General features: G+C 38.7%; 1 protein-coding gene across 6 annotated transcripts in view; it reads left to right on the top strand.

The window, feature by feature from the left end:
• The window catches only part of STXBP5L (syntaxin binding protein 5 like), a 182,494-nt gene that overhangs the window by 157,932 nt on the left and 11,959 nt on the right, over positions 1-12,603 (top strand). For 4 of the 6 annotated variants that reach the window (XM_015624074.3, XM_015624065.3, XM_033517278.1 and 1 more), the window contains one exon: positions 2,583-2,753. The exons of the other annotated variants lie outside the window; for them this stretch is intronic. In XM_015624074.3, coding sequence (XP_015479560.1) covers positions 2,583-2,753 — 171 coding nt within the window. The remainder of the gene's footprint in view (positions 1-2,582; positions 2,754-12,603) is intronic. 6 annotated transcript variants of the gene reach the window in all.

Genomic DNA, 12,603 nt, shown 5'->3' with positions numbered 1-12,603 from the left:
TGGGATACATTTGTCATGGCAAAGGAGAATCAGGTGACTCAGGCCTCAGAGGGGTAGTAAATCATTGCAGTGGTTCTGGAAGGCTGAGAGCTTGAGCATTCTCATTCTCCCTTAGAAAGTACATTGTAAAAAAGTAGTGCATTTTTTTTTTCTTGTCACTTTTCTTGCACGCCTCATCTTTTTTCAGACTACACAGTAAGGAACCCTTTCTTAAACAGTATATGAGCTTTCTTTAGAATTGTTGTGTATCACAGAGCTTATAGCATTAAAAAAATGTGAGAAGTTAATTTTTAAATACACACATAGAATTTTCTCATAGATTTGAGTGGTCTTTATCTGCTGGATTCTTTTCAGTTTCTCCACAAAAAAAATTTCAGTCATGTTTCCTTTATTATCTTTGTAAAATGCCTGTGTTTTTACTAAGGTTTGAAGACCTTGTATGTGTTTTGAAAGTATCAGAGGAACAGAACAGTGTTAAAATACAGATTGTAGCTGATCCCTAAAATCCCTCTTCTGCTCAATGTTATAGCACCCACTAATATTTCACCAGCTTCAGTATTTGAAGGGATACCCCTACAATTTCTAGGATGAGGCCTGATTTTTTGGTTTGTGTTTTTTTTTTTTTTTCTTCCCAGGAAGTGGCTTTGCTTATTCAAAAAATCATTATCAAAACAGTTAAAGGTATTTAGGTGCCCAGATCCTAATGATGATTTCATGTGTGCCTTTGAAGGTAACTGAGAGAAGCCAGCAAACTTAGAGAAACATAGCAGCATTTCTCTCAAACTGTGGCATAGTGAACAGGGGTTTGGATGTGTTGTGGCCATTCTGTACAGTGATCAGGGCATAGGACTCACAAATGTTGATGTTTCTACAGAATATGATTTTTTCACTCTGTTATGTTCCTCACCACTTCCTAGGATTCCCCCTGGAGATAATTAGATATCATGCTGAAACACCTTCCCACAAACTGAATTTTGAAGAAAGGAAGCAGCTGGGTGAGGATGTATCTGTTGCTGAGGTTGAACAGTCAGCCTGTGTCCTTGAACAAAGCCCCCAATCTCAAAGGACTTTCTGCTGAAATATACAGACAGTTCAGCAAATTTTGGAAAATTTCCTAACTAAAAATGGAATGAGTCATCCACATCAGTTTTATATCTGCTGTTAGCTCAGTTAATAGCCATGTATTAAGGAAAAATTACAAGAATCATAGAAGTTGTGTCTCCTACAGAGCTATTTTGTTGCAGTACAGATACTAAATAGCTTTCTAATCTATAATTCTGAACATTTTTTTCCACTTTTGTTCATTAAGAGTGAACTGTTTTCACATGACTTGCACATTCAAAGACGTCGTGTACCACACTGTACACTGTATTCAGTATAGGAGCGGAATATTGAGTGAAGACAGAAATAGCTTTTCATAATGTACACTGGTGCTATCATGGTGTGGCAACCAAGAAATAAATTTATCTGAGTACAGGAACATTCATCTTTTCCTTGGATACAATATAAATCAAAGAGAGTTGACTGAATGTGATACTTAAATACAGACTCTTAAAGACTAAGATAATTCTCAGACATAAATAACATGACATTTAAAATTAAGGCAGAACCCCCAAGATTGTCCCTACCTATAGTGTTGAGCTTTTACAGTTTTGAATAAAATAGTCAGTGTGCTTGCATCAATCAGAACTTTTGTTTTGCTGACCAAAAATAATTCAGTTATACCTGGGTGTGTATCCTTTCATATTGAAGGGGAAATTGTGGTCAGTAATTCTCCTCATATTGTCTCGCCCAGCATGAAAGGAAGAAAAATATCACATTAATATTTTATGGTCCAGTCCAGTTCTGAACTCTGATCCAAGCCCTGCTCAGTGGATGTTGTGGTTTAAAGACCTGTTGACAAAGAGCAGACAAATGTAGTAAAAGTTTGAAGCAGTCATGTTTTGTTCCCCACCCCATAAGACAGCAACATGTGCTGAGCTGATTGACCATGGCCTCATTTCTATAGAGCTGTAGCAGACAAATCAATTGTTCAGCAGTCAGTTTCCTGAGAAGTAAAATAAATCTATGTGGTATAGAAAGAATAAAATACTTAGCAATATTATGGCTATTTTTGTAATTATCTCAAATAGTGGCCTGTTTCATGCAGCTTTGAGTCAGGCAGGAAGATGTGTAGCTCTGAATTCTACCTTGTAGTAAATTATACTTGAGGTTCTTATGAGAGCAAAAAGGGAAGAAAGCGTTCAAATTGACTTGGAATCTCTTAGGAGACACAACAGCAGAGAGCCAGTGTTGCCTGCAGTACCTTGGTAAATGCCTGTGTGCCCAGGGCAGTGAAATGCTGTGGGATCTGCAGCTCTAACACATACCAGTTCTATGGCCCTTGGGTTTTTCCAAACTATACCTTGAAGATACGGTGAGTTATTTTTTACATACACGTGATGGGTTGGCAAAACAAATCAGTAGTTATTCACAGAGGATTCGATTTAACCCATTCTCAAATACCAGAACATGCATCCCTCCTCCATTCTGAAACTTGGGAGCTGACACTTTACGTAGCATTTGTTGCATTCACTTTCCAGATCACGTGAACGGTCACTGTACAAGCCCAACATCCCAGAGCTGCGGCTCAGGCAAACGCCTTTCCAGTGCGGATGTGTCGAGAGCAAACCGCCGAGGGCCCGGCAGGCCCCCCTTCAGGAAAGCCCAGTCTGCAGCCTGCATGGAGATTTCTCTCCCAGTCACCACAGAAGGTGGGTGGCAATGACTGTTTTGCCAGGTATTTGTGAGTTTCTCACCGGCTGTGAAAGGGAATAAGTTCAGCAGAATCCTTGTCTCGGTTATTGCCTTGAGCTAACTAATGCTTTAAACTGTGATACGCAGTCATGACCCTAATCCTCTTCTTATGAGGAGCATTTGTATCCTAACCCACCCACCTGCAGGGGTGGCTGCATCACAGTTACAGCTGGAACCAGTACTCCCTGATTTCCACACCTGTTAATGAAGACAGAGCAAAGGAAATTACATCACTCAGATTGTCTACTTTTGTATTTTTAAATGCAAATTGTTTCAAATACCTTTGTTATTGGTGGCACGTGGCTAGAAGATTTGCTTTTATCAATTTTTATGGTAATGTAAAACAGTAGGTTTTTTCCCTCCACATTAATGACTGATTATGAACATAACAACCCTTTTATATAGCTCTCTATGTGCCACACAAACATGGTAAGTAACACTGTCATATAACAGCTCCTGATGGAAAATATACTGCTGCCATAATAGTTTCTATTGCTGAGTGTTCTTCTTTATCCTATGTAGTACCAAACTCTTCTGGAATTCTTGTATGCAGATATCACTGCAATATCAGCAGTACCTGCCAAGGCCACAGTAATACCTAACCCTTTTATGCTTCTTTTCTTCTTCCCTGCAGTCCAACCAGAGTAAATAGGGTCATCAGCAGAACCCACAGCCCCCTAAGCCCCACTGACTCTTGTGTACAGAACATTCAGTAATACAGTGATACTTTCGATGGCATGATGTTGCTTTCTGCATACCTGTGTCATGAAAGGTTCACTTTATGTCATTCATTATTATTTATAATACCTATCAAGTTTAATATAAAAGTGGATCTCTTTTAGAGTTAATCATCTAACTTCCTTTCAGGCTTGAAAAGTAAATTGAATTAACTGACATTAAAAATTCCTATTTAAAAATATCACTTAAATAGTAGTAAAACTTTCAGTCAAGTCAGTGAAATGACTGTTGCTAGAGCAAGCCAGACAATCTCCAGTCATTTGTATCAGCATGTAATGTGATGGAGCATGCTTGGAGTTTGTCCGTGGGTATGTGGACTTGTGTACAAGTCACCTTTCAGCAGGTCTTTTGACTAAAATAATTTTCTGATTATCTGTAGTCTCTCAGTAAAGCAAAGCCTTCTGTCCAGCTTGTCTAAACTATTTTTCAGTTGGTGGTATTAGGTTTTTGAGTTCTAGCTCTACTGCCTGATCTGCCTGGAATGACTGACATTCCACTGTTCTTCGTGTATCTTGAATTTCTAGACACACTGTTTTGTCAAGTGGTTTGATGTGTTTCTAAAGGTTTTTCTACTAAATAATTTGGTGGAAGGTGGTATGATGCTTGAAAGAGTCTTGGTCCGGGTGAGGGAAAAGGAAGAAGAGAAGTTAAAAGGTTTGAGAAAGAATATGCTGAGAATAAGAATTAGCTCTCTAATGTGAAAGTGTCTTTGGTCAAAACCTCCTAGTTGAGCTGTTCCAAAATAAAATTTAAAAATCCCTTTCTTTGCTAAGAATTTATTGGCTACTTAGGAGCATATGCTGCAACAAAAAATAGATGTATTCCCAAGAAATTGCTTCCTTTATTTTCATATTCTCATGAGGTAAGTCAAGACACATATTTTATGTCCTTTCTAGAAAGGTAGCATTTCAGGTTAGAATTTGGTAGGTTTTTATTATTCTACCAGAGTAGAATTTTGATTAGAGTCTGCTATCTCAGAAGGACTTCTTAGACATTTAAAAAAAATAAAAAAAGCCTTTGTGTGGGGGTAAATGGTTCTTACCTTTTTTAAACCTGTCTCCAAGGCACTGATAATACTTGGAGATATTTTTTTAATAATGCTTCCAGTTCCTGCTCTTTACAACCTCTTCTATATGATTTGATTAAAAAGATAATACATTTTGGTAAGTAATCATAAGATATATATTAGAATAATAAATTAATCTTCTCCCCTTGCATTGGATTTCAAACTACTTACTCAAATCTGACCTCCTGGTACAATAGGAACTGTATTTCAAGCATTTTCATCAAGTCTATTTTCAACAAACTTTCACAGAATAAATTCTTCTGACTTTGTTCCAGTGAGCTATTGTCAAGATTTTGCTGACTCTCACCTCTTCACTTCTGCAGAAGGATTCCTAATATAGACAAACATTTTTGAAGAATGTCTTTGCAATGATGAATCATAGGAAGGAAATGGTGAAGGGGGAGGGAAGGGCAGGGTAGTTGTCTTGTTGTCTTGCTGGTTGAAATGTTGCAAACTGCTCAGGTTCATGCAGTGCTGATAATTCTCCCACATTCATAGAATAATTCAAAAGCCAAGTAGCAGTAGCAGAGGAGTGGTGCATCATTACTGTTACTGCCTAAGCCTGTTTTTCCCAGTCTTCTCATCATCCTCTTCTATGCTTTTTGAAACGTTGCATGTTGCCTCAGTGTCTTCTGCTTTCATAAATGCACCACTCTCATGGCTGTCATAAAAAATTCTGTAGTTCCTCAGTATTCTGTATATAATTTTAGGGAGAAATTAGAACCTTGCAAATTCTCAATAGTCAAAATTCTCAATACTCAATAGTATTATTACTTATAAGGAAGAGCTTTTCTTATGTGAAACACAGGAACAGGTTGCCCACAGAGGTGATGGATGCCCCATCCCTGGAAGCATTCAAGGTCAGATTGGACAGGGCTCTGAGCAACCTGACCTAGTGCAAGCTGTCCCTGTTTATTGCAGGTGGGTTGGAACCATATGACCTGTAAAGGTTCCTTCCATCCCAAACTACTTTATGATTCCATGATCACTGATTCTAAACAATCTTGTTTTCACATACTTTTGATTAAGCAGTATATTTCTTGAGATAATATAAGAATTTTTTGCACTGTAAACAAACCCACAAATACAGGAAATTCCATTGCTGAGCTTCTAAAGTCTAAACTTCAAGTCCCTTTTGAAAAGAAGTTTTTGAGTTAGAGATTCTATTTCTTTGCTAGGGCTTTCTTGCACAGAGTATAAACTACATGTTTTTTATTATCAAGTTAACATTGTGCTCTTAAAAGGTAATAAAAAATACACAAGAATGCAAATTATTCTTAGCCAGTAAAATCCTTACAGAGATTCTGACGAATGATAACATTCTGTAGAATAGGAATGTGTTTTGTCTCCAAGCCTAGTGGATTTCTGTGAGGGCTGTAGCCATTTGCACTGCTCATGTTTCAGTCTGTTCAAGCTCTGGGTTCTGAATAGCACCCAATTTTTTCTGCAGGTCTTCACAGAAACACTGGAATAGGGATTAAATTTTTGTTTAGCTTCCTGGGGAAAATGTGTGGCTCGACTGGTTTGCCTTCTGTACTGTGGCACAGACCCAAAATAGTCCATCTCAGCCTAAGAACTAACATAGTTTTTAAAGCCGCAGAGATCCCAACCTGATGAAGAATTGCAGTGTTTATGATGAATAGATCCCAAATATCTGCTTCTTTTCTGCACAGGAAAACAAAATATGTCTATCATTTGAATTTTTAATTGTACTTTTAGATTAAAGAAAACCCTGAATTAAAGAAAACAATGGCATTAAAGAATAAAAATAAGATTGCTGTGGGAGGGAGCTCAGTGTGGTTGCACTTGTGTAAACAGTGGGTACATGGATGTGTGCACAGATGCATGTGCTGGCACACATTTCTCCTTGCTTTGTGTGTTATGAGAAGTCTTTCAGATGTGATACTTCTTGGTTATCGGTTGGGTTTTTTTCAAACACTGCTTTTTTAGGCCATTTTGCATTCTTGACTTGGCTTGTGCTGGCTAAGTCTGCCATTTTTTCCTCCTTGTCTGCATCCATAGAGAAATCTGGGCATTCTGCATACATATGTCCACCTGTGGTTCCATCATACATCATGGGAAGAAAATAAAGACAGAGTAGAGTTTTTCCTTTGAAGTGTTGTGTTTGGAGATTCATTTACTTCCAGCAGCAGTGATAGAAAACTGTCTTCCTTTTTTTACTCTTATTTTTATTCCCCATTATGTAGTTTTTCATTAGTCCAGTCCTAATCACCTTGTTCTAAAAAGGCCATTTACGTATTGGTGTTACAGAATTGCCTCTGAACAAGGAATCTAGCAAGGTTTTGCTGGGCATTGTAATTTTCTAGGAATGCTAAGAACAAAGACTTGAAATTTGCTTTAACTTTCCTCTAAAACACTTCTGTTTCAGCACTTAGCTTTTGGATTACCTCTTTTGATTACATGTAGTTAAAATTTGATACAGAGCACTTGAGTTGGGGTCTTGAATTGCAATGTCACTGTGAGCTGGCAAAATGAACCGCTCAAGTAATTATTATTTTTATTAACCTTATCAAAATTCTATGGCAAATACAACACAATTTCCATTTTAACTGATACACTGTACTTTTATACCTGAAGTTTTTCTTTTGTGTCTGTATATGCATAGGATGACTACAGTTATTCAGGGATAAGTTGTTCTCTCATCTGCATGATTTTGTCCAATTTGTTTTGGAAAATACACAGTATTTGTTATATACTATATAATTTAAACTTTTTTTAATTATCAAAAGTATTTGTGAAAATTACCATTTAAAAAAAGCCTTCTAGGTAGCCTGATGGAAACTTCCAGGTCCAGTGTGCTGTAGTTGGGGTCTTGAAACATGATACTGAGTAGTTATCTTAGAAAAAAGGCCAGTGTCTGAGGAGGCAGACTTACCTGGTGTCGTGCTGAGCATTGCAGTGTTTGCTGTGTAATTTATAGAAAATTCATATCATTTTTCTCCTGTCAGTTATGGCTGTGCTGTTAAGTCATCTCCAGCAGTGCTGTATCCATAACACATTGGATTTTTTTGCACTGGATGAGTAAATGTGGCCATGAGGTTTCCTTCCCATGTGGCAAGGTGGGGGTAGAAGAGGGAGGTTTCTGTTTTTATCACTTGCTCTTCTTTTTCTTGAGTCTCTTGGGTCTGAAGCCCACATGTGGATGTGAGGTAGGTAATGATGGCCAAGATGATGGTGGTATGGTTTTTAAGGCAGTGCTTCCTGGGCCTCCAAGGAAGCAGAGTAAGAACCTGATTGCTTGATCTAGAAAAATATTGGGGGAAAAGCACAAAATTTTTCAAATGCATGAAGGGTACTGCAGAGAGGAAGGGAATAGTCAGCTGTCTGTGCCTCTTGAGAACAGGACAGGGCATAAATTACTAAGGCAGAAGCCTGAATTAGGGAAGACAGTTGGGGATTCATTTTGATCACAAGGGTAGTTAACTGCAGAAATTAATTCTCTGAGGAGGTTATTGCTTCTCTGGCAGGTTTTCAGAACAGCTCATGTTCTCCAGCACATTCCCTTTGCCAATACTGTCTGTGTTGCAGGGTGGATCATTTCTGGTAAACTGCCTTGTCCAGGCAGCCAAACCAGATTACCTGATCCCCTGGGCATGGCACAGCAGTCCTGAGGCCACACTTCACAAGGCCCCTGAGTGCCATGGCTTTTCACAGCTGGGCTTTCATAGCATATGGAAATGCCCTTAGCCTGATTAATTGATTAATTAATTAATTAATTTCTCAGGGAGGGGCTGATGGTGTTGATTCTTCCTGTAAATCATTTCAATTTTGATTGTGTTTGAAGTTACTTTGCCATCAGTGTAACTGATAATTCCTTGTATAACAGGAAAAACTTAAGAGACAATATGGTAAAACACAGTCCCCACTAACTGCTCTGTTTGTCACCATATTTCTTGTCTGTGCGGAAGAGAAGATAAAAATGTCGTCTTGAACAAGACAAGACTTGTTCTAGATCTAGAAAGTGTGTTTCTTACTTTCCTTTGAGTACATCTTCTTTTGGGTTCTACCAGGATCAACTTGATTTTTTATGAGAATCTGCAAATTTTCCTTGTTTTTAAAACAACCAACTCAAGGAAAATATTGTTGTTCTTACAGTCAAGGAATGTCTAGTCAGTTTAATCAGTTTTACTTTAAATAATGATTTGATTCCAGGTGAAGCTACTTACACACTGTACTCCAGGCATGTTGAATTTGAGGGTGAATTATGCCCTGTGCACTCCAATTTAGCTTTTTTTTCCTTGCTAGCCATCACTTCAGATCAACACAAAGCATTTTGCTATATCCATGGTCACTTCCCTTGGCTTGCCTCTTCCACTCCCTTGCCCCTGGAGGTTCAGGTTTTGCAGATCTCTGAACTTTCACTGCAATGACAGCCTGGGGATGAAGCTGAGGTCCCCAGCACCACGAGTGGCCGGGGTGAGAAAGGTGTGGAGGCAGAGATGTTGCTGTGCCATGGCTTCATTATCTTCCATAAAGCCTTTTGTCTTCACCTTATCCTTGGGCATTTCCATGTATAAAAGTTGTGTTATAAATACACAATTTACTCTTTCCTGAACATCAGTGTTATGAAAGATGCTTCAGCAGAATGGATAGTTCAGGTTGGGGTTTCAGTTCTAGAGAATTGTGTTGTGTTTGATTAAAAAACATATGTTCAAGCTCATAAACTAAGTCCAAAAAGTGATGTTAATGTAAAGACGGTTTGCTTGTGTAAGTCAAGGGAAGTGATTCATACAATTAAATATGGAAGTTTGATATATTCTTACTGCAAAGATCTTTTGCATTTTTATAGAAATTATTTCTACTTTTTCAGCATGAAGAATAATGCTGCCCTGACAATTCCCTTCTGGTTTTAAAACTTGCTGAACTAAAACATAAGCATCAATTTTACTGTGTTCTGGAAATACCAAAGATCCAGATCTACTGTCTTGGATCTATTTTCTCTTTCAAGCTTTTATTTACCATCTATTCCATCAGTGTTGTATCAGTGGGAATTCCCTGAAACCTTTCAGGTTACGCTGCCCTAATTGTAGCAACTTCAGGGCAATACATTCCAGAACTTTTTCCTGGGAGGGTCAAGCATCCCACAGCTGTGAGCTCCATGAGAGCACAGCCACCGTGGTTGGAATGCTCTGCAAGCTGCATATCCACAGCATAGTTTAAGGGAAACTTATTTAAGTTGACTTGGTAGGAAATCATTCACAGTAAAATTCCAGATTATTAGCACATTATTTGTGCTTAGGACAACTTCTGCTGCTTTCTAGTGAATGTGGAATACAGCTTTAGAGTGGTGCTGTTGAAATGTTGGTTTTATAGCCAAGCAAGCATGCAGCATTCCTAAATGTGTGTTACTTCCAGCCCCTTTCTCCTCTGTGTTGCTGAAGCATTGCCATCAGTACCATGTTTGGTCTCTGTGTCTCTGTGATGTTACTGTGCACAAATTCACGCTGTAAGTATAATTCCTTTACTGTGTATTTCCCTTGACATTCAGAGCTTTCAATGCTTTCCTGACTACATAATTTTGAAAGTGACAGATTTCTCTTAAAATGTAAAATGATGATCTTAAACTGGAAAATGTTTTAAATAGTTCTGTTGGCCTCTGTTAGGTTTGGTGTTTGGGATTAAAACTTTTAGAGTTCTCCAAGTGAGAAGAATATAGACCATTCCACTTCTCTTTTTTTTTTCCAGAATATATTGATTTTCATGTCAAAAAGGTCAACCTTTGTATATATTTCATAAACAGATCAATTACTCATTACTTTAAAACCAGGAAAGAACCTATAAATAGCATCCTGACAATCAATTGCAAAACACTTCAGTAATGAATGTAAATATTTGCTATGAAAATGTTGATCTTTGTCACTGGTAGGTTTGGGTTTTTCATTCCTCTTAACAAGTGGTACTTCTATTTTCCTTATTCCTAACTTCATAAAGAAACTTATTTTATATTAGTCCTAATTCCACTGTTTTAAAAAATCCTAGCAAAAATTTCCTGGAAGATATGATATGTGAGGATGTGTTCCCCTTACAGAGCTTTTGGTGCAGCTGAGAATAGACAAGTCAGAACATTCCCCTGAGCACAGCATACATGTGGGGTGTTTTTGCTTCCATGGGAAAGTGAGGAAATTCCAGTTTTATTTCTGCTAAGCCAAAGGAAGTTAGAAGAAAAAAAAAAAAAATCTCTGCAGTCTCTGCTCTGTACAGGTGGCAGCTGAAGTACACGGAATCATTTACTCAAACAATCTTTTGAATTCTCAGAAAACCTCCAAACCCTAAATTAAATCTTCCCCTAGACACCAGTGCACTGCAGCAGGGCACTCTGTCAGTCAAGGAATGGGCTGGGAAAACTGCTCAGGGCTGCTTTTGTATAAATGTCATGATGATGTTTGGCTCAGTCATTCCTGTCCTTTTGCAATGCATGTGCCTTGATGGCAGTGGGTTGCATTCCCAGTGCTCCAGCACTTCCATGGAATCAGAACACCCTCACACAACCAGTGGCACCACGCTGCTCACACACGGATGCACAAAGGGAAGACTCAAAAGCACCGGCTTCCTTTTTAACCTGTGTATGCATTGAAGTGTCCTGTGTGTTTTTCCATGAGGTGGGAAGCAACTTGGAGGAGTTTTGGTTGCTTTTAAGTCATAAAGCTTCTGTTTTTATGCTGCTGCCTCATCACCTGAATCACAGTCTGGTGCCAAAAAGGAAGTTGGTCCCTGAGTTTCCATCTACAGCTCATTAACCCAAACAGTGCATAGGAAGGGACTGAAGGAAAACATTTTGAAGTAAGCAGGGCTTCTCTTAGGACAGCAGTGGTGTTTATTCTGTGTGGCCCTGACCCATGGAATGCAGCTTTTTGAAATGCATTGACTGCAGCTAGTAATGCTTTAGCTCAGAGCTGTTCATCATCCAACAGCAACATCTCCCAAATTACAGTCACTACTTAGCTCTCAGGGGCCACTGGATCCCTCTGATGGTGCTCTCTGCTGCCAGCTGCAGAAACAGCCTGGAGATGGAGACCTGTATGGGAGAAAAGAAGAGCCAAGATATCTGGGTGTGCAAGAGGAAAAGGAAAAAATTATGTGGTGATGTGAGGGGCTGTGTGGGACCTAATGGATCCTGGGAGTTGCATATGTGGCTCTCAGAGAAAAGGGAATACTGGGCTTCCTCAAAGCAGGAAGCAATCTAGAAACAGCAGCACATTAATGAGACAGTGCCATGTAGCAGCTTGTTCTCCAGAGGGGGAGAAGACAGAAAATTCTGAGGAGCTTTTCACAGGTGAATGTCCTGTCCCCTGCCTGAAGCACAGAGTTCCAAATCAACTCTGACCTAGGACCAAGGAAGTGGTCCTAGTACAGACTCCTGCAGAAAGATGAAGCTGACATTTTTCCTACACCCATTATGCACAGTGAGAAAATGGAAATAGAACAGAAAACCTGGAATATGGACTGGCAGGTTAACTTTGAGAAGACAGGATGTCATTTTAAGACACAGAAATCATACTAGTAAAGGATTTGGCAAATTTTTTAAACTTCTCAAGGAAAGTGCTTTTGTGTTTCTCCAGGATACAATGGCATGCTTTCTAGATGAAGAATTTGGGGTAGAATCTTTTTGAGAAAAGAATCCCAGGGAACAAAACTAAATTTTATCCTGAAATCTAGGAAGAGGAGAGATTTCTATCTTGCTTTTGAGCCAGCCAGTAAAGTCACATAGCAGTTGCAGACTTTGCTGTTCAGATATGTTTAATGACATCAAATTTTGGCATATGTCTTGCTGATCTTTAGAATTTCAGTTTGAGTAGTGTATTTAATAGAAAATGGCACAGTATGTTCCCAAAAGTGTCCTAAAGATTATATCTGTTAGTGTCAGTTTTGCAGAGATGTATTAGTTAACTGTACTGCACAGGAGTGAGGAACATTTCTTGTTAATTTAGGGAGGGAGAAAGCTTGATGACACATGCAAATGGCACATCATATATTTTAAGTTC

This window comes from Parus major, chromosome 1 (assembly GCF_001522545.3).
Source record: "Parus major isolate Abel chromosome 1, Parus_major1.1, whole genome shotgun sequence".
Classification (NCBI taxonomy): Eukaryota; Metazoa; Chordata; class Aves; order Passeriformes; family Paridae; genus Parus; species Parus major.
The sequence above is the reverse complement of the archived record's forward strand: the minus strand, read 5'-3'. Positions and strand labels throughout refer to the sequence as shown.